Here is a 20591-nt window from a genome sequence, read left to right on the forward strand (position 1 = left end):
CATAGAGATCCACTTTACTGTATATAACTTCAAGTGTGGTCATATCCAGGTGAAGTACTCACCCTTCACCCAAAAATGTGTAAACAGCAACACTTCGCCACTTTCATCCATGCATGATTATAACCAAGACGAGGGATCCATTTTAGGAGCTTTCATTCTCATGTGACATCTGTGTAAAGTAAATGCACACGTGTTCTATAAAAGGTCATCTAACACCTATTTACCTCGTGAAAACTGAACAAGAGGACAAGAGCATTGGGCTTTATCCCAAATGGAACCCTATTACCGTAGGTCTTTGGTAAAAAGTAGTGTACTATATAAGGAATAGGCAGCATTACTCATTGTTGTTTTAAAGACTCACCGTCTGTGGATTCATCTTGCCTGTCATCAGCATCATTAAGTCTTCATCTCCCATGGTGATAGTACAGTCAGCCTTCTTATCTGAATGGAGGAGAGAATAAAATAACAGAGCTTCAATTATCCTGCCCTACAAAACCTTCCTTCAATTAACCTCCCCTACAAAACCTTCCTTCAATTAACCTCCCCTACAAAACCTTCCTTCAATTATCCTGCCCTACAAAACCTTCCTTCAATTATCCTGCCCTACAAAACCTTCTTTCAATTATCCTGCCCTACAAAACCTTCCTTCAATTAACCTCCCCTACAAAACCTTCCTTCAATTATCCTGCCCTACAAAACCTTCCTTCAATTATCCTGCCCTACAAAACCTTCCTTCAATTATCCTGCCCTACAAAACCTTCCTTCAATTATCCTGCCCTACAAAACCTTCCTTCAATTAACCTGCCCTACAACACCTTCCTTCAATTATCCTGCCCTACAAAACCTTCTTTCAATTATCCTGCCCTACAAAACCTTCCTTCAATTAACCTCCCCTACAAAACCTTCCTTCAATTATCCTGCCCTACAAAACCTTCCTTCAATTATCCTGCCCTACCAAACCTTCCTTCAATTATCCTGCCCTACAAAACCTTCTTTCAATTATCCTGCCCTACAACACCTTCCTTCAATTATCCTGCCCTACAACACCTTCCTTCAATTATCCTGCCCCACAAAACCTTCCTTCAATGATCCTGCCCTACAACACCTTCCTTTAATTATCCTGCCCTACAAAACCTTCCTTCAATTATCCTGCCCTACAAAACCTTCCTTCAATTATCCTGCCCTACAAAACCTTCCTTCAATTATCCTGCCCTACAAAACCTTCCTTCAATTATCCTGCCCCACAAAACCTTCCTTCAATTATCCTGCCCTACAAAAACCATCCTTCAATTATCCTGCCGTACAAAACCTTCATTCAATGATCCTGCCCTACAAAACCTTCCTTCAATTATCCTGCCCTACAAAACCTTCCTTCAATTATCCTGCCCTACAAAACCTTCCTTCAATTATCCTGCCCTACAAAACCTTCCTTCAATTATCCTGCCCCACATAACCTTCCTTCAATTATCCTGCCCTACAAAACCTTCCTTTAATTATCCTGCCCTACAAAACCTTCCTTTAATTATCCTGCCACACAAAACCTTCCTTCAATTATCCTGCCCTACAAAACCTTCCTTCAATTATCCTGCCCCACATAACCTTCCTTCAATTATCCTGCCCTACAAAACCTTCCTTCAATTATCCTGCCCTACAAAACCTTCCTTCAATTATCCTGCCATACAAAACCTTCCTTCAATTATCCTGCCCTACAAAACCTTCCTTCAATTATCCTGCCCTACAAAACCTTCCTTCAATTATCCTGCCCCTACAAAACCTTCCTTCAATTATCCTGCCCCACATAACCTTCCTTCAATTATCCTGCCCCACATAACCTTCCTTCAATTATCCTGCCCCACATAACCTTCCTTCAATTATCCTGCCCCACATAACCTTCCTTCAATTATCCTGCCCCACATAACCTTCCTTCAATTATCCTGCCCCACATAACCTTCCTTCAATTATCCTGCCCCACATAACCTTCCTTCAATTATCCTGCCCCACATAACCTTCCTTCAATTATCCTGCCCCACATAACTTTCCAGTATTAAAATGATTACTGTACTACTGATTACATGTGACATAGGCTGTGTCCCAAATGGCAACGTTTTCCCTATAAAGTGTAGTACTTTTGACCAGAGCCTATTTGGGACACAGACATACATAAGTGGGTAGGATGAGGTGAGAATGGTCTGATCAACAATGCAGTACATGGGAACATCAATTATTTGCACCATAATAATAAGGACTTTGCTATTCATAGCTAGACAGATGATAGACTCGGTTGTTGGGTCGTTCCACCAATTGGGTGCCTTTTGAGTAGTATAACTTGGTCCAAAAAAAACGTTTGATTTCACCTAATTTTAACATTGTTTTAAAGAGCACATGTTATGTGCGCTATGATGAAACTGGCTCACATGTTCAACTTAATAAAATAACAAATGTTCACATCAAGAGTTTAAATGTAAAAAAAATACTATAGTAAAAAAAATTGTAAATACTATAGTAATTTTTTTTTTTTATACTATAGTAAATGCCTATAAGTTCCAAATAAAGTATCAGGGTTGATGATTTCATCTTATCAGCCATAACTCCCCTTGTGACAGGGGGAATGGAAGCTTGTTGTGTGCAACAGCGAGGGGCAATTGAATGCATGTTTCACCAAAAAAAATGTAATGGTTAAAAACATTTCTAGCCTGTCTATCTATGGATAAGAGGGTTTTTACGTGTTACGCTCGAGCCCCTCAGTTTTCCACCACAAAACGGCGAAAAAGAGCTCACCCTGCTTGTACATTATGATTTCACTATTAGATGTTCAATATTTATTTGGACTATAAAACGAGAGTTCAGTTCAAGTAACAGGGTTGACCTTAAAATGAGAGACGTAAATGAATTACTAATCACATGATTAAATAATAGTCTTTCAGAAATGACTGTCAAAGCAACAACATACCTAGAGCTTTACAATGATGGTGAAAACTTGGGGAAATGTTTGGGTTAAGTAGGTTAAAATCTTCCTAGTAGCTGTAAAAACATTAGGGGACATGGAAACTTTCGCAACCCACTGGGCACAGACGTCAGTTCAACGTCTAGTTTTTGTGGTCCTCTGTAGCTCAGCTGGTAGAGCACGGCGCTAGTAACGCCAGGGTAGTGGGTTCGATCCCCGGGACCACCCATACACAAAAATGTATGCACGCATGACTAAGTCGCTTTGGATAAAAGCGTCTGCTAAATGGCATATTATTATTATTATTATTAACTCAACATGAAAACAACAACAAAAGGCTAACTCAGCTCCATCATTCATTGAATCAGATGGCTCATTCATCACAAAACCAACTGATATTGCCAACTACTTTAATAATTTTTTCATTGGCAAGATGAGCAAACTTAGGCATGACATGCCAGCAACAACTGCTGACACTACACATCCAAGTATATCTGACCAAATTATGAAAGACAAGCACTGTAATTTTGAATTCTGTAAAGTGAGTGTGGAAGAGGTGAAAAACGTATTGCTGTCTATTAACAATAACAAGCCACCGGGGTCTTACAAATTGGATGGAAAATTACTGAGGATAATAGCGGACGATATTGCCACTCCTATTTGCCATATTTTCAATTTAAGCCTACTAGAAAGTGTGTAACCTCAGGCCTGGAGGGAAGCAAAAGTCATTCCGCTACCTAAAAATAGTAGAGCCCCCTTTACTGGCTCAAATAGCCGACCAATCAGCCTGTTACATTTACATTACATTTTAGTCATTTAGCAGACGCTCTTATCCAGAGCGACTTACAGTTAGTGAATACATTTTTTTTTTTTATACTGGCCCCCCGTGGGAATTGAACCCACAACCCTGGCGTTGCAAACTCCATGCTCTGGGAATTGAACCCACAACCCTGGCGTTGCAAACGCCATGCTCTATCAACTGAGCTACATCCCTGCCGGCCATTCCCTCCCCTACCCTGGACGACGCTGGGCCAATTGTGCACCGCCCATGAGTCTCCCGGTCGCGGCCGGCTGCGACAGAGCCTGGATTCGAACCAGGATCTCTAGTGGCACAGTTAGCACTGCGATGCAGTGCCTTAGACCACTGCGCCACTCAGGAGCCATCTCCTGTTACCAACCCTTAGTAAACTATTGGAATAAATAGTGTTTGACCAGATACAATGCTATTTTACAGTAAACAAATTGACAACAAACTTTCAGCATGCTTATAGAAAATGACATTCATCAAGCACAGCACTTACATCAATGACTGATGATTGGCTGAGAGAAATTGATGATAAAAAGATTGTGGGGGCTGTTTTGTTAGACTTCAGTGCGGCTTTTGACATTATTGATCATAGTCTGCTGCTGGAAAAACGTATGTGTTATGGCTTTACACCCCCTGCTATAATGTGGATAAAGGGTTAACTGTCTAACAGAACACAGAGGGTGTTCTTTAATGGAAGCCTCTCAAACTTAATCCAGGTAGAGTCAGGCATTCCCCAGGGCAGCTGTCTAGCCCCCTTACTTTTTCCCATCTTTACTAACGACATGCCACTGGCTTTGAGTAAAGCCAGTGTGTCTATGTATGCGGATGACTCAACACTATACACGTCAGCTACTACAGCAACTGAAATAACTGCAACACTTAAGAAAGAGTTGCAGTTAGTTTCGGAATGGGTGGCAAGGAATAAGTTAGTCCTAAATATTTCCAAAACTAAAAGCATTGTATTTGGGTCAAATCATTCACTAAACCCTAAACCTCAACTACATCTCATAATGAATCATGTGGAAATTGAGTAAGTTGAGGTGACTAAACTGCTTGGAGTAACCCTGGATTGTAAACTGTCATGGTCAAAGCATATTGATACAACAGTAGCTAAGATGGGGAGAAGTATGTCCATAATTAAGCGCTGCTCTGCCTTCTTAACAACACTATCAACAAGGCAGGTCCTACAGGCCCTAGTTTTGTTGCACCTAGACTACTGTTCAGTAGTGTGATCAGGTGCCACAAAGAGGGACTTGGGAAAACTGCAGTTGGCTCAGAACAGGGCAGCACGGCTGGCCCTTAAAAGTACACGGAGAGCTAAAATTAATGACATGCATGTCAGTCTCTCCTGGCTTAGAGTGAAGAGAGATTGACTTCATCACTGCTTGTTTTTGTAAGAGGTGTTGACAAGCTGAATGTACCGAGCTGTCTGTTTGGAATACTGGCACACAGCTCGGACACCCATGCATACCCCACAAGACATACCACCAGAGGTCTCTTCACAGTCCCCAAGTCCAGAACAGACTATGGGAGGCGCACAGTACTACATAGAGCCATGACTACATGGAACTCTATTCCACATCAGGTAACTGATGCAAGCAGTAGAATCAGATTTTTAAAAAAACAGATAAAAACACACCTTATGGAACAACGGGGACTGTGAAGAGACACACACAAAGGTATAGACACATGCATACGCACCCTTTGTGATATTGTTGTATGGTGGTATTAAACATGTTGTATTGTAGATAGGTAGTGGTGTAATAATGTTATATGATGTACTGTTTTATACTTTGTTTTTATATGTAATGTAAGTGTTTTAATATGTTTGGACCCCAGGAAGAGTATGTTCGCTGCACTTTAGAGACCATTCAACGTACTGTTGGGGCTGTGTCCCAAATGCCACCCGAATACGGCTCTGGTCAAAAGTAGTGCACCATATAGGGCATTGGGTGCAATCTGGGACGCACACTTGCTTTCTATACAACATCCTAACAAGTGAGATGGGTTTGATAACATGCTCAGAGGAAGGTCAAGTTTAGAAAGGTTTTTCAACAGAGCTGAGTGGAAGAACAGGACACTGGTCCAGACAGCCATAATGGAAGCAATTTAAAAAGTTTATCTGTGAGACTGTGTGTGTGTTTCCTAAAGGATGCAATTTAAAAGTTGTGTTTGTGTGCGTTTGGCGTTTGATTAAAATCCTTCTTTGTCTTTGCATTAGAGAGCTGCTCTCAGAAGACAGACTGTCCATCCTTTTATATTCTGCAGACAACCATCTCCTCAGACGGACATTAGTTCTGTTTTTTTTTTGTCAGGAAATCTAATATGGCAGAATCCCAGCTCCTCCAAGTCCTCTAACGCTCACATTGATAAAAACACTCAACATTGTCAAAACACAAAGACCAAATATTCTGATGAGACACGCACATAGACACACACGGACAGACACACGGACAGACACACACCAGCATCGTTGCTCACGGAGCCTTGTCCATTCTTCACGTCTACGACCCACAGAGCGTCTCTCCCCTCTGGTCCATCTTTCACCTTGAAGGCAAAAACTCCACCAATCTTCTTCACAACGTCTTTTCCTTCCTGCAATGTGACCCAATCAGAGCAGAGAGAGATGGACTGTTATGGCTTTGCGTTCTGTTGGGTTGTGTTAGGTTAATGTTGCATCACCATACTTCAAAGTCTTGTCCATCACTCAAACACGGAAGCGGAGGCTGGCGTCGGGTTAACGTTACCTAAATATATACAGTACCAGTCAAAAAAGTTTGGACACCTACTCATTCCAGGGTTTTTCTTTATTTTTACATTTTAAAATAATAGTGAAGACATCAAAACTATGAAATAGCACATATGGAATCATGTACTAACCAAAAAAGTGTTAAACAAATCAAAATATATTTTATATTTCAGATTCTTCAAAGTAGCCACCCTTTGCCTTGATGACAGCTTTGCACACTCTTGGCATTCTCTCAACCAGCTTCATGAGGTAGTGACCTGGAATGCATTTCAATTAAACAGGTGTGCCTTATTAAAAGTTAATTTGTGGAATTTCTTTCCATCTTAATGCGTTTGAGCCAATCCGTTGTGTTGTGACAAGGTAGGGGGGGTATACAGAAGATAGCCCTATTTGGTAAAATACCAAGTCCATATTATGGCAAGAACAGCTCAAATAAGCAAAGAGACAGTCCATCATTACTTTAAGACATGAAGGTCAGTCAATACTGAAAATGTCAAGAGTGCAGTCGCAAAAACCATCAAGCGCTATGATGAAACTGGCTCTCATGAGGACCGCCACAGGAATGGAAGACCCAGAGTACCTCTGCTGCAGAGGATAGGTTCAGTAGAGTTAACTGCACCTCAGATTGCAGCCCAAATAAATGTTTCACAGAGTTCAAGTAACAGACACATCTCAACATCAACTGTTCAGAGGAGACTGAGTGAATCAGGCATTCATGGTCGAATTGCTGCAAAGAAACCACTACTAAAGGACACCAATAAGAAGAGACTTGCTTGGGCCAAGAAACACGAGTAATGGACATTAGATCGGTGGAAATCTGTCCTTTGGTCTGTTGAGTCCAAATTTGAGATTTTTGCTTCCAACCGCCGTGTCTTTGTGAGACGCAGAGTAGGTGAACGGATGATCTCCGCATGTGTGGTTTCCACCTAGAAGCATGGAGGAGTTGGTGTGATGGAGCTTTGCTGGTGACACTGTCAGTGATTTATTTAGAATTCAAGGCACACTTAACCAGCATGGCTACCACAGCATTCTGCAGCGATACGCCATCCCATCTGGTTTGCGCTTAGTGGGACAATGACCCAAAACACACCTCCAGGCTGTGTAAGGGCTATTTGACCAAGAAGGAGAGTGAGGAGTGCTGCATCAGATGACCTGGCCTCCACAATCCCCAGACCTCAACCCAATTGAGATGGTTTGGGATGAGTTGGACCGCAGAGTGAAGGAAAAGCAGCCAACAAGTGCTCAGCATATGTGGGAACTCCTTCAAGACTGTTGGAAAACAATTCCAGGTGAAGCTGGTTGAGAGAATGCCAAGAGTGTGCAAAGCTGTCATCAAGGCAAAGGTTGGCTACTTTGAAGAATCTCAAATTTATTTTGATTTGTTTAACACTTTTTTGGTTACTACATGATTCCATATGTGTTATTTCATAGTTTTGATGTCTTCACTATTATTCTACAATGTTTAAAATAGTAAAAAATTAAGAAACACCCTGGAATGAGTAGGTTTGTCCAACCTTTTGACTGGTACTGTATGAGGTGACGGACTCACATAAATCACGTAGCTAGCTAGTTTTACTGGGTTCTGAGACTACCTTGACATTGGTCTCTGGTGACAGACTGTTAAACAGAGACACAAATGACCTCATAAAGTCATTATTATAATTTTTAAAAAAGCTTTGTTAAATAAAATTCAAATGTGGCAAATAAGTCATTATTATAATACAAAAAGCTTTGTTAAATAACATTAAAATGTGGCACTTAATTGATGTGACAAACAAGCAGCAATGACACTGCAGAGTGAGACTGAGGTAAGAGTCTGCAGTCGTCAGCACCCACACAGAACATGAATACATTTGGACTTTGCATTAAAAGGATATAAATGGTTAATAGGAATTTGGTTTGTCCAGGGGGTGTACCTCGTGTAGTTTCTTCTCTATCTCCTGGAAGACAGAATAGGCTTTGAAGCCCTCCAGACTTTCTGCTCTGGTGGGGACAGCCGCTATCTGGGACCTAGAACACACACACAGAGACAGGCTTCAGTTGGAGAGCGTTCTCTACGAGAGAGAAAGAGAGGCTATTAAAAATGAGTGTGTGTTTGCAACATCATCATTGAAGGACAGTCATAAAGTAAACGTGTGTGTTGAAAGGAGTCTGTCCAAGGTCATACTGCAGTGGCTCCACTTAAACTGTTCCAACACAGAAGGTTAAAGTACAGGCTGTGTCTGAGGCCCAAATGGTACCCTATTCCCTAGTTTGTGCACTACTTTTGACACACACAATAATGGCCTTGGACACACCACTTTCAACATTGGTACATTCAAACACAAAAACACACACACACACACACACACACACGCCTTGGCTTTTGTCCTACTAAAAAGGCCTTTAATAAAACACCAGTAGCTAGTAGATCATAATGCTCTGCTGTTGTTAGTCCTTTGTACAGAATGTTTTAAGGTAAGTACCACAGTACTTTTAGGTCTGTCTACCTACACATCAGGTAGACTGAACGACAGGCCTGTCTACCTACAGTTAAAGTTGGAAGTTTACATACACCTTGGCCAAATACATTTAAACTCAGTTTTTCACAATTCCTGACATTTAATCCTAGTAAAAATTCCCTGTCTTAGGTCAGTTAGGATCACCACTTTATTTTAAGAATGTGAAATGTCAGAATAATAATAGAGAGAATGATTTATTTCAGCTTTTATTTATTTCATCACATTCCCAGTGGGTCAGAAGTTTACATACACTCAATTAGTATTTGGTAGCATTGCCTTTAAATTGTCTCCAGAGTGGCGCAGTGGTAGCTGTGCCACTAGAGATCCTGGTTCGAATCCAGGCTCTGTCGTAGCCGGCCGCGACCAGGAGACCCATGGGGCGGCGCACAATTGGCCCAGCGTCGTCCAGGGTAGGGGAGGGAATGGCCGGCAGGGATGTAGCTCAGTTGGTAGAGCACGGTTGTGGGTTCGATTCCCATGGGGGGCCAGTATAAAAAAATTAAATGTATGCACTCACTAACTGTAACTCGCTCTGGATAAGAGTGTCTGCTAAATGACTAAAATGTAAATGTTTAACTTGGGTCAAACGTTTCGGGTAGCCTTCCACAAGCTTCCCACAATAAGTTGGGTGAATTTTTGCCCATTCCTCCTGACAGAGCTGGTGTAACCGAGTCAGGTTTGTAGGCCTCCTTGCTCGCACACGCCTTTTCAGTTCTACCCACACATTTTCTATAGGATTGAGGTCAGGGCTTTGTGATGGCCACTCCAATACCTTGACTTTGTTGTCCTTAAGCCATTTTGCCACAACTTTGGAAGTATGCTTGGGGTCATTGTCCATTTGGAAGACCCATTTGCGACCAAGCTTTAACTTCCTGACTGATGTCTTGAGATGTTGCTTCAATATATCCACATAATTTTCCTTCCTCATGATGTCATCTATTTTGTGAAGTGCACCAGTCCCTCCTGCAGCAAAGCACCCCCACAGCATGATGCTGCAACCCCCGTGCTTCACAGTTGGGATGGTGTTCTTCTGCTAGCAAGCTACCCTCTTTTTCCTCCAAACGTAACAATGGTCATTATGGCCAAACATAATGACCATTGGTCCTCTGTAGCTCAGCTGGTAGAGCACGGCGCTTGTAACGCCAAGGTAGTGGGTTCGATCCCCGGGACCACCCATACCCAAAAATGTATGCACGCATGACTGTAAGTCGCTTTGGATAAAAGCGTCTGCTAAATGGCATATTATTATTATTTATTATTATTTTTGTTTCATCAGACCAGAAGACATTTCTCCAAAAAAGTATGATCTTTGTCCCCATGTGCAGTTGCAAACTGTAGTTTGGCTTTTTTATGGCGGTTTTGGAGCAGTGGCTTCTTCCTTGCTGAGTGGCCTTTCAGGTTATGTCGATATAGGACTCGTTTTACTGTGGATATAGATACTTTTGTACCGGTTTCCTCCAGCATCTTCACAAGGTCCTTTGCTGTTGTTCTGGGATTGATTTGCACTTTTCGCACCAAAGTACGTTAATCTCTTGGAGACAGAACGCGTCACCTTCCTGAGCGGTATGACGGCTGCGTTGTCCCATGGTGTTTATACTTGCATACTATTATTTGTACAGATGAACGTGGTACATTCAGGCATTTGGAAATTGCTCCCAAGGATGAACCAGACTTGTGGAGGTCGACAATTTCTTTTCTGAGGTCTTGGCTGATTTCTTTTGATTTTCCCATGATGTCAAGCAAAGAGGCACTGAGTTTGAAGGTAGGCCTTGAAATACATACACAGGTACACCTCCAATTGACTCAAATGATGTCAATTAGCCTATCAGAAGCTTCTAAAGCCATGACATCATTTTCTGGAATTTTCCAAGCTGTTTAAAGGCACAGTCAACTTAATGTATGTAAAACTTCTGACCCACTGGAATTGTGATACCGTAAATTATAAGTGAAATAATCTGTCTGTAAACAATTGTTGGAAAAATTACTTGTGTCATGTACAAAGTAGATGTCCTAACCGACATGCTAAAACTATAGTTTGTTAACAAGAAATTTGTGGAGTGGTTGAAAAACGAGTTTTAATGACTCCAACCTAAGTGTATGTAAACATCCGACTTGTTCCGAACTGTACACATCAGGTAGACTGAACGACAGACCTGTCTACCTACACATCAGGTAGACTGAACGACACATCAGGTAGACTGAACGACAGACCTGTCTACCGACACATCAGGTAGACTGAACGACACATCAGGTAGACTGAACGACAGACCTGTCTACCGACACATCAGGTAGACTGAACGACACATCAGGTAGACTGAACGACAGACCTGTCTACCTACACATCAGGTAGACTGAACGACACATCAGGTAGACTGAACGACAGACCTGTCTACCTACACATCAGGTAGACTGAATGACAGGTCTGTCTACCTACACATCAAGTAGACTGAATGACAGGTCTGTCTACCTACACATCAGGTAGACTGAATGACAGGTCTGTCTACCTACACATCAAGTAGACTGAATGACAGGTCTGTCTACCTACACATCAGGTAGACTGAACGACAGGTCTGAACGACAGGTAGACTATTTACCTGAATGCCAAGTGTTTTTCTATAGCCTGTCACTCAGGAGAAAGAACAGGTGGAAAAAAGACAAGTAGGTCTGTCCCTGTTGTTGTGTGTTTGTGTGTGTGTGTGTGTGTGTGTGTGTGTGTGTGTGTGTGTGTGTGTGTGTGTGTGTGTGTGAGAATGTTTGCTTTTCTCAGTTATTAGTGTCGTGGAAATTCTAATCAATAATGAGGAGAGACAAGGTCAATCACCGATCAGGATATTACTTTATTCAAAACGTATTAATAAGGTAGTAAAGTGAGGCTGGTCGACCCAACACTCTTGACTGTTGGGTTGAGAGCTCTGACATCTTTTATAGCACGATACCCCCTCTCACTCTACATGACAAACAGCAGATGTGTGGAATGAGTCAAAAGGTTAGGATTTGTATGAAATCAATTAATAATTCACAGCAGACAGTATCTGCGGTGAAGACTGTTCTCATTGTATGGAAACCAGGGTTTGGCCCCCAAGACAAGGTTCTTATCAACATTATCCACACCCGAGCCATCTCTCCCTGGTACCTTACATTACACAAACACCAATTCAAAATGCAGGCTCAGTCAGACCAGAGACATCTCCCTCTCACACATCGTTAAATGGAATGTGGCTGTTGGTTTTATCACCTAGACATTCATAAATCAGTTGCCAGCTCCAGATACCCATATCTCAAGTAAAACCCCATGTCCTTGACCACACGCCTAGACTAGCTGCAGGGAGCTGGAGTAGAAACCATCCCTTTACAAAAACACAGCATTAATAGGACAGAAATGTCTTACTATTTGTTAAACAAAGCAGGTAAACATGTTACACATTCATCTTTCTCTCACATTAGGAACTTTTTACAAAACATGGGTTTGGTGCAGTATAGAGGATAAGACCGAGTTGTGAGGAATGCTCACATTTTACCTCACAATATTCACAACAACTATCATACAGAGAAGCAACAAGATTGTTCACAATGCCACCAACTATATCTTTGAAGCCAATTCAATACCGTGAAAAACAGTTTTGAGATGAGAACCATGTTACCCAGCTCAAACAATGACTTTTTGAAGATGTAAGCCTGAAGAGATCCAGCCATTTCCTCTGTAACAGAATTACTCTGAGACGATTTTGTCACTTTAAAATATTTGCCTAACAAAAAAACATTGATTTCAACATTTGATAAACCAAACAACTCTATGTACAATGACTACTTTGAACAAATAAAAAACAGTCAATTGTTTTTATAAAAACCTTTATTGGAAAAACGTTGTATCTGTGTTGCAACATGTTCTGTGGAAATTGTTTAAAGTTGTCCTTGTGCATAGAGTTTTATGGTTTGTTAAACATGGAAAGCAATGGTTTTATTTATTGTACATTTTAAAGTAGAAAAATTCTGTTACCATGGAATTGCCCCTAAAATTTTTAAAAAAAAACTTTGCCTTTATGCTAAAGCTGGTTTCTATTATTTTAAACAACATACGATTTCTGCAAGGATCTGAGAGATATAGACTAAGAAATCACACATTATTAACTCTTCTAGCAGTCAGTTAAGTCAGTTCGCTAATTAGTTTAATAGTTTGTTAACTAGTTAGTTAGCTAGCCTAGTTAGTTGGTAAATCACCTCAGTGGTGTGTTTCTCACCTAGTCAGTTAATTAGTTAGTTGGTTGGCAGATAAACTCACCTGGCGTCCTGAGGGAAGCCCATCCTGTAGAGAGTGACGACCACAGCTCCTCCCAGACCGATGTTGTGCTGCAGGGCCACCTTCGCCCCCGGGACCTGCCTCCTCTCAGCCTGGCCTCTCAGCTGCCAGCACAGCTCCGCACACTGGGCCAGACCTGAGCAAGCACAGTCACACACAGAGAGACAGAGAGACAGAGACAGAGACAGAGACAGAGAGAGAGAGAGAGAGAGAGAGAGAGAGAGAGAGAGAGAGAGAGAGAGAGAGAGAGAGAGAGAGAGAGAGAGAGAGAGAGAGAGAGAGAGAGAGCGGGGAGGTCAATGACACATACACAGAGAGAGAGATCAGATCAGAACACTGGGCCAGACCTGAGTAATCAACCACAGAGAGAAATGAGGCCAACACACTGGGACAGACCTGAGCAATCACACAAACCGATAGGGTCAATGCACTGAGCCAATCTTAGAGATCAGAACGCTCAGCCAGACCTGAGTAATCAACAAGAACAAACGAGAGAGAGAGAGAGAGAGAGAGGTCAGAACACAGGGCCAGACCTGGGCCAGCACATCTGTAGCCATGAAGTGCTTTGAAAGGCTGGTCATGGCTCACATCAACACCATTATCCCAGAAACCCTAGACCCACTCTAATTTGCATACCGCCCCAACAGATCCACAGATGATGCAATCTCTATTGCACTCCACATTGCCCTTTCCCACCTGGACAAGAGGAACACCTACGTGAGAATGCTATTCATTGACTACAGCTCAGCATTCAACACCATAGTGCCCTCAAAGCTCATCACTATGCTAAGGATACTGGTACTAAACACCTCCCTCTGCAACTAGATCCTGGACTTCCTGACGGGCCGCCCCCAGGTGGTAAGGGTAGGTAACAACACATTTGCCACACTGATCCTCAACACGGGGGCCCCTCAGGGGTGCGTGCTCAGTCCCCTCCTGTACTCCCTGTTCACCCATGACTGCATGGCCAGGCACAACTCCAACACCATCATTAAGTTTGCCGACGACACAACAGTGGTAGGCCTGATCACCGACAACGATGAGACAGCCTATAGGGAGGAGGTCAGAGACCTGGCAGTGTGGTGCCAGGATAATATAAAAATAAATAATATGCCATTTAGCAGACGCTTTTATCCAAAGCGACTTACAGTCATGCGTGCATACATTTTTGTGTATGGGTGGTCCTGGGGATCGAACCCACTACCTTGGCGTTACAAGCGCCGTGCTCTACCAGCTGAGCTACAGAGGACAACCTCTCCCTCAACGTGACCAAGACAAAGGAGATGATTGTGGACTACAGGAAAAAAAAGAGGACTGAGCACGCCCCCATTCTCATCGACAGGGCTGTAGTGGAACAGGTTGAGAGCTTCAAGTTCCTTGGTGTCCACATCACCAACAAACTATCATGGTCCAAACACACCAAGACAGTCGTGAAGAGGGCACGACAAAGCCTATTCTCCCTCAGGAGACTGAAAAGATTTGGCATGGGTCCTCAGATCCTCAAAAAATTCTACAGCTGCACCATCGTGAGCATCCTGACTGGTTGCATCACCGCCTGGTATGGCAACTGTTCGGCCTCCGACCGCAAGGCACTACAGAGGGTAGTGCGTACGGCCCAGTACATCACTGGGGCCAAGCTTCCTGCCATCCAGGACCTCTATACCAGGCGGTGTCAGAGGAAGGCCCTCAAAATTGTCAAAGACTCCAGCCACCCTAGTCATAGACTGTTCTCTCTGCTACCGCACGGCAAGCGGTACCAGAGTGCCAAGTCTAGGTCCAAAAGACTTCTCAACAGCTTCTACCCCCAAGCCATAAGACTCCTGAACAGCTAATCATGGCTACCCGGACTATTTGCACTGCCCCCCCACCCTCACCCCCCACCCCATCTTTTTACGCTGCTGCTACTCTGTTAATGATTTATGCATAGTCACTTTAACTCTATCCACATGTACATATTACCTCAACTAGCCGGTGCCCCCACACATTGACTCTGCACCGGTACCCCCCTGTATATATAGCCTCCCTACTGTTATTTTATTTTACTTCTGCTCTTTTTTTCAACACTTTTTTGTTGTTTTATTTTACTTTTTTATTAAAAAATAAATGCACTGTTGGTTAAGGGCTGTAAGTAAGCATTTCACTGTAATGTCTGCACCTGTTGTATTCGGCGCATGTGGCCAATAAAATTTGATTTGATTTGATACGACACATCAACCACAGAGAGGGGAGGTTAATGTACTGAGCCAGACCTGAGTAATACGCCACAGAGAGGGGAGGTTAATGTACTGAGCCAGACCTGAGTAATACGCCACAGAGAGGGGAGGTTAATGTACTGAGCCAGACCTGAGTAATACGCCACAGAGAGGGGAGGTTAATGTACTGAGCCAGACCTGAGTAATACGCCACAGAGAGGGGAGGTTAATGTACTGAGCCAGACCTGAGTAATACGCCACAGAGAGGGGAGGTTAATGTACATGTGGACAACTACAAATATCTAGGTGTCTGGTTAGACTGTAAACTCAACTTCCAGACTCACATAAAGAATCTCCAATCCAAAGTTAAATCTAGAATCGGCTTCCTATTTCGCAACAAAGCCTCCTTCACTCATGCTGCCAAACATGCCCTCGTAAAACTGACTATCCTACCGATCCTTGACTTCGGCGATGTCATTTACAAAATAGCCTCCAACACTCTACTCAGCAAATTGGATGTAGTCTATCACAGTGCCATCCGTTTTGTCTCCAAAGCCCCATACACTACCCACCACTGTGACCTGTACGCTCTTGTTGGCTGGTCCTCACTACATGTTCGTCGTCAAACCCACTGGCTCCAGGCCATCTATAAATCACTGCTAGGCAAATCCCCGCCTTATCTTAGCTCATTGGTCACCATAGCAGCACCCACCCGTAGTCTGCGCTCCAGCAGGTATATCTCACTGGTCATTCCCAAAGCCAACACCTCCTTTGGCCGCCATTCCTTCCAGTTCTCTGCTGCCAATGACTGGAACGAATTGCAAAAATCTCTGAAGCTGGAGACTCTTATCTCCCTCAATAACTTTAAGCATCAGTTGTCAAAGCACCTTACCGATCACTGCACCTGTACACAGCCCATCTGAAATTAGCCCACCCAACTACCTCATCCCTATATTGTTATTTATTTTGCTCTTTTGCACCCCAGTATCTCTATTTGCACATCATCTCTTGCACATCTAGCATTCCAGTGTTAATACTATTGTAATTATTCTGCACTATAGCCTATTTATTGCCTTACCTCCATAACTTGCTACATTTGCACACACTGTATATATATTTTCTGTTGTATTTCTGACTTTATGTTTTTTTTTACCCCATATGTAACTCTGTGTTGTTTTTATTGCACTACTTTGCTTTATCTTGGCCAGGTCGCAGTTGTAAATGAGAACCTGTTCTCAACTGGCTTACCTGGTTAAATAAAGGTGAAATAAAAAAAATAAAAAAAACATAGAACTGTAGGGTGTCTGTGAGATCAGAACACTGTGCCAGAACTCCCAGATCACAGGTCAACGCAATCTACAGCTATATAAGCGTTATATAAGAAACTCATCATGCTGACGACCAGAGGGATTGGAAAGCCTACTGTAATATCTACTTGAACAACAAACTGAATATCACGTATGAACATTTCATATTTCAAATGTTTTCATATTTGAAAAGGCATCTCAATGATCAGATTGATTTCCTATCACAGATGACAGATTTCCTGTTTCAGTCCTTCCTTACGCACACACACACACACTGCACATGGGCACAGACAAACGGGCTCACACACAGCCCCATCCAGCCTGTGAGTGCTAATGCTGGATTGTTAAGTCTAACCAGATGGACAACAGGCATCTGAACCCAGAGTGTGGCTGAGGCAGGATGTCATTTCACAAATTAAAAATAACCCTAGGTCCCTGACACAGCACGTCATTGGTCCCTTTAAAAACACAACGACCTTCCATTTTGATTTTCTCATTTTTTACGTTGAAAAATGACCACACAGGGTCTCCATTACAGACATTTATAATCCTCTCCGATTTAACCAGGTCGGGTCATCGTGGTCAAAAATCTCACTCTCTCTAGTGTCGCAATGCACTTAATTTCCATAAACTCTTTCCTGCCACATCAAAGAGGGTTGACAAGTTGACCCTGTAGCTGGTAGGGCTCTGGTCAAAAGTAGTGCAGTATATAGGGAATAGGCTTCCATTTAGGACGCATCCTGAGGCAAACTAACCTTTTAGAACAAAGTATGGAAGGATGCTAATACTGTAGTATAGAGGTCTATGCTAAAAAACGTTTTTTTAGGTTTAGGCAACATTAAATACCTCAAACCTCTCACATAACTAGAATTGAAAGCTGGATCTCTATGTACAATAATCAACAGTGAAAAGTCCATTTTGAAATCATCCTCCATCTACGCTCACCACAACTGACATCAGGCTGTCAAAGTGAAGGCGGAAAATGTGTAATGTCTGAATTAGTAATGTCAATTTGTAAAATAAACAATATCTTCTATATTTTCAGTGTGCAAATGGCCAAACCGGAGGACACGTGCTGTGCCCCCTCCTTGCCATAATAAGCATCACATCCTGGACTTCCTGGCAACAACTAAAAACATGTTATTGTTGACAAAAAAGGCCTCCAAAACGTTAACTACCGGTAATCCATACAGCCGAATAATAATTCATAATGGATCAATCATTTCCCCCCTACATATACATTAACTGCCTTAAAGTTGCTGGACCCCAGGAAGAGTAGCTTCTGCCTTGGCAGGACTAATAGGGATACTTAATAAACCCCAGGGAGAGTAGCTTCTGCCTTGGATCCATAATAAACCCCAGGAAGAGTAGCTGCTGCCTTGGATCCATAATAAACCCTAGGGAGAGTAGCTTCTGCCTTGGATCCATAATAAACCCCAGGGAGAGTAGCTGCTGCCTTGGATCCTTAATAAACCCCAGGGAGAGTAGCTGCTGCCTTGGATCCTTAATAAACCCCAGGAAGAGTAGCTGCTGCCTTGCCCCAGGGAGAGTAGCTTCTGCCTTGGCAGAACTAATGGGGATCCATAATAAACCCCAGGGAGAGTAGCTTCTGCCTTGGCAGAACTAATGGGGATCCGTAATAAACCCCAGGAAGAGTAGCTTCTGCCTTGGCAGAACTAATGGGGATCCATAATAAACCCCAGGGAGAGTAGCTTCTGCCTTGGCAGGAACTAATAGGGATCCTTAATAAACCCCAGGGAGAGTAGCTTCTGCCTTGGCAGGAACTAATAGGGATCCTTAATAAACCCCAGGGAGAGTAGCTTCTGCCTTGGCAGAACTAATGGGGTACTATAAACCCCAGGAAGAGTAGCTGCTGCCTTGGCAGAACTAATGGGGTACTATAAACCCCAGGAAGAGTAGCTTCTGCCTTGGATCCTTAATAAACCCCAGGGAGAGTAGCTGCTGCCTTGGATCCTTAATAAACCCCAGGGAGAGTAGCTGCTGCCTTGGATCCTTAATAAACCCCAGGGAGAGTAGCTGCTGCCTTGGATCCTTAATAAACCCCAGGAAGAGTAGCTGCTGCCTTGGCAGGAACTAATGGGGATCCTTAATAAACCCCAGGGAGAGTAGCTGCTGCCTTGGCAGGACTAATGGGGTACTATAAACCCCAGGGAGAGTAGCTTCTGCCTTGGCAGGAACTAATGGGGATCCGTAATAAACCCCAGGGAGAGTAGCTTCTGCCTTGGCAGGAACTAATAGGGATCCGTAATAAACCCCAGGGAGAGTAGCTTCTGCCTTGGCAGGAACTAATAGGGATCCGTAATAAACCCCAGGGAGAGTAGCTTCTGCCTTGGCAGAACTAAAGGGGATACTTAATAAACCCCAGGGAGAGTAGCTTCTGCCTTGGCAGGAACTAATAGGGATCCCTAATAAACCCCAGGGAGAGTAGCTTCTGCCTTGGCAGGAACTAATAGGGATCCGTAATAAACCCCAGGGAGAGTAGCTTCTGCCTTGGCAGGAACTAATAGGGATCCGTAATAAACCCCAGGGAGAGTAGCTTCTGCCTTGGCAGGAACTAATAGGGATCCGTAATAAACCCCAGGGAGAGTAGCTTCTGCCTTGGCAGGAACTAATAGGGATCCGTAATAAACCCCAGGGAGAGTAGCTTCTGCCTTGGCAGAACTAAAGGGGATACTTAATAAACCCCAGGGAGAGTAGCTTCTGCCTTGGCAGGAACTAATAGGGATCCTTAATAAACCCCAGGGAGAGTAGCTTCTGCCTTGGCAGGAACTAATGGGGATCCGTAATAAACCCCAGGGAGAGTAGCTTCTGCCTTGGCAGGAACTAATGGGGATCCGTAATAAACCCCAGGGAGAGTAGCTTCTGCCTTGGCAGAACTAAAGGGGATACTTAATAAATCCCAGGGAGAGTAGCTTCTGCCTTGGCAGGAACTAATGGGGATCCTTAATAAACCCCAGGGAGAGTAGCTTCTGCCTTGGCAGAACTAAAGGGGATCCGTAATAAACCCCAGGGAGAGTAGCTTCTGCCTTGGCAGAACTAAAGGGGATCCGTAATAAACCCCAGGAAGAGTAGCTTCTGCCTTGGCAGAACTAATGGGGATACTTAATAAACCCCAGGGAGAGTAGCTTCTGCCTTGGCAGGAACTAAAGGGGATACTTAATAAACCCCAGGAAGAGTAGCTTCTGCCTTGGCAGAACTAATGGGGATCCTTAATAAACCCCAGGGAGAGTAGCTTCTGCCTTGGCAGGAACTAAAGGGGATCCTTAATAAACCCCAGGAAGAGTAGCTTCTGCCTTGGCAGGAACTAAAGGGGATTCTTAATAAACCCCAGGAAGAGTAGCTTCTGCCTTGGCAGAACTAATGGGGATCCTTAATAAACCCCAGGGAGAGTAGCTGCAGCCTTGGCAGGAACTAATGGGGATACTTAATAAACCCCAGGAAGAGTAGCTTCTGCCTTGGCAGGAAGTAATGGGGATCCTAAATAAACTCCAGGAAGAGTAGCTTCTGCCTTGGCAGGAACTAATAGGGATCCATAATAAACCCCAGGGAGAGTAGCTGCTGCCTTGGCAGAACTAATGGGGATACTTAATAAACCCCAGGAAGAGTAGCTGCTGCCTTGGCAGAACTAGTGGGGATCCTTAATAAACCCCAGGAAGAGTAGCTTCTGCCTTGGCAGAACTAATGGGGATACTTAATAAACCCCAGGGAGAGTAGCTTCTGCCTTGGCAGAACTAATGGGGATACTTAATAAACTCCAGGAAGAGTAGCTTCT

General features: G+C 43.4%; 1 protein-coding gene across 1 annotated transcript in view; it reads right to left on the reverse strand.

The window, feature by feature from the left end:
- The window catches only part of scp2a (sterol carrier protein 2a), a 40479-nt gene that overhangs the window by 8942 nt on the left and 10946 nt on the right, over nucleotides 1–20591 (reverse strand). Inside the window, exons 12-15 of the mRNA XM_084188107.1 lie at nucleotides 13282–13435; nucleotides 8418–8511; nucleotides 6218–6347; nucleotides 362–441 (exon numbers count right to left, since the gene is read on the reverse strand). Of these exons, the coding sequence (XP_084044233.1) occupies nucleotides 362–441; nucleotides 6218–6347; nucleotides 8418–8511; nucleotides 13282–13435 (458 nt within the window). The remainder of the gene's footprint in view (nucleotides 1–361; nucleotides 442–6217; nucleotides 6348–8417; nucleotides 8512–13281; nucleotides 13436–20591) is intronic.

Source organism: Coregonus lavaretus (assembly GCF_964263955.1).
Source record: "Coregonus lavaretus genome assembly, chromosome: 23".
Lineage (NCBI taxonomy): Eukaryota > Metazoa > Chordata > Actinopteri > Salmoniformes > Salmonidae > Coregonus > Coregonus lavaretus.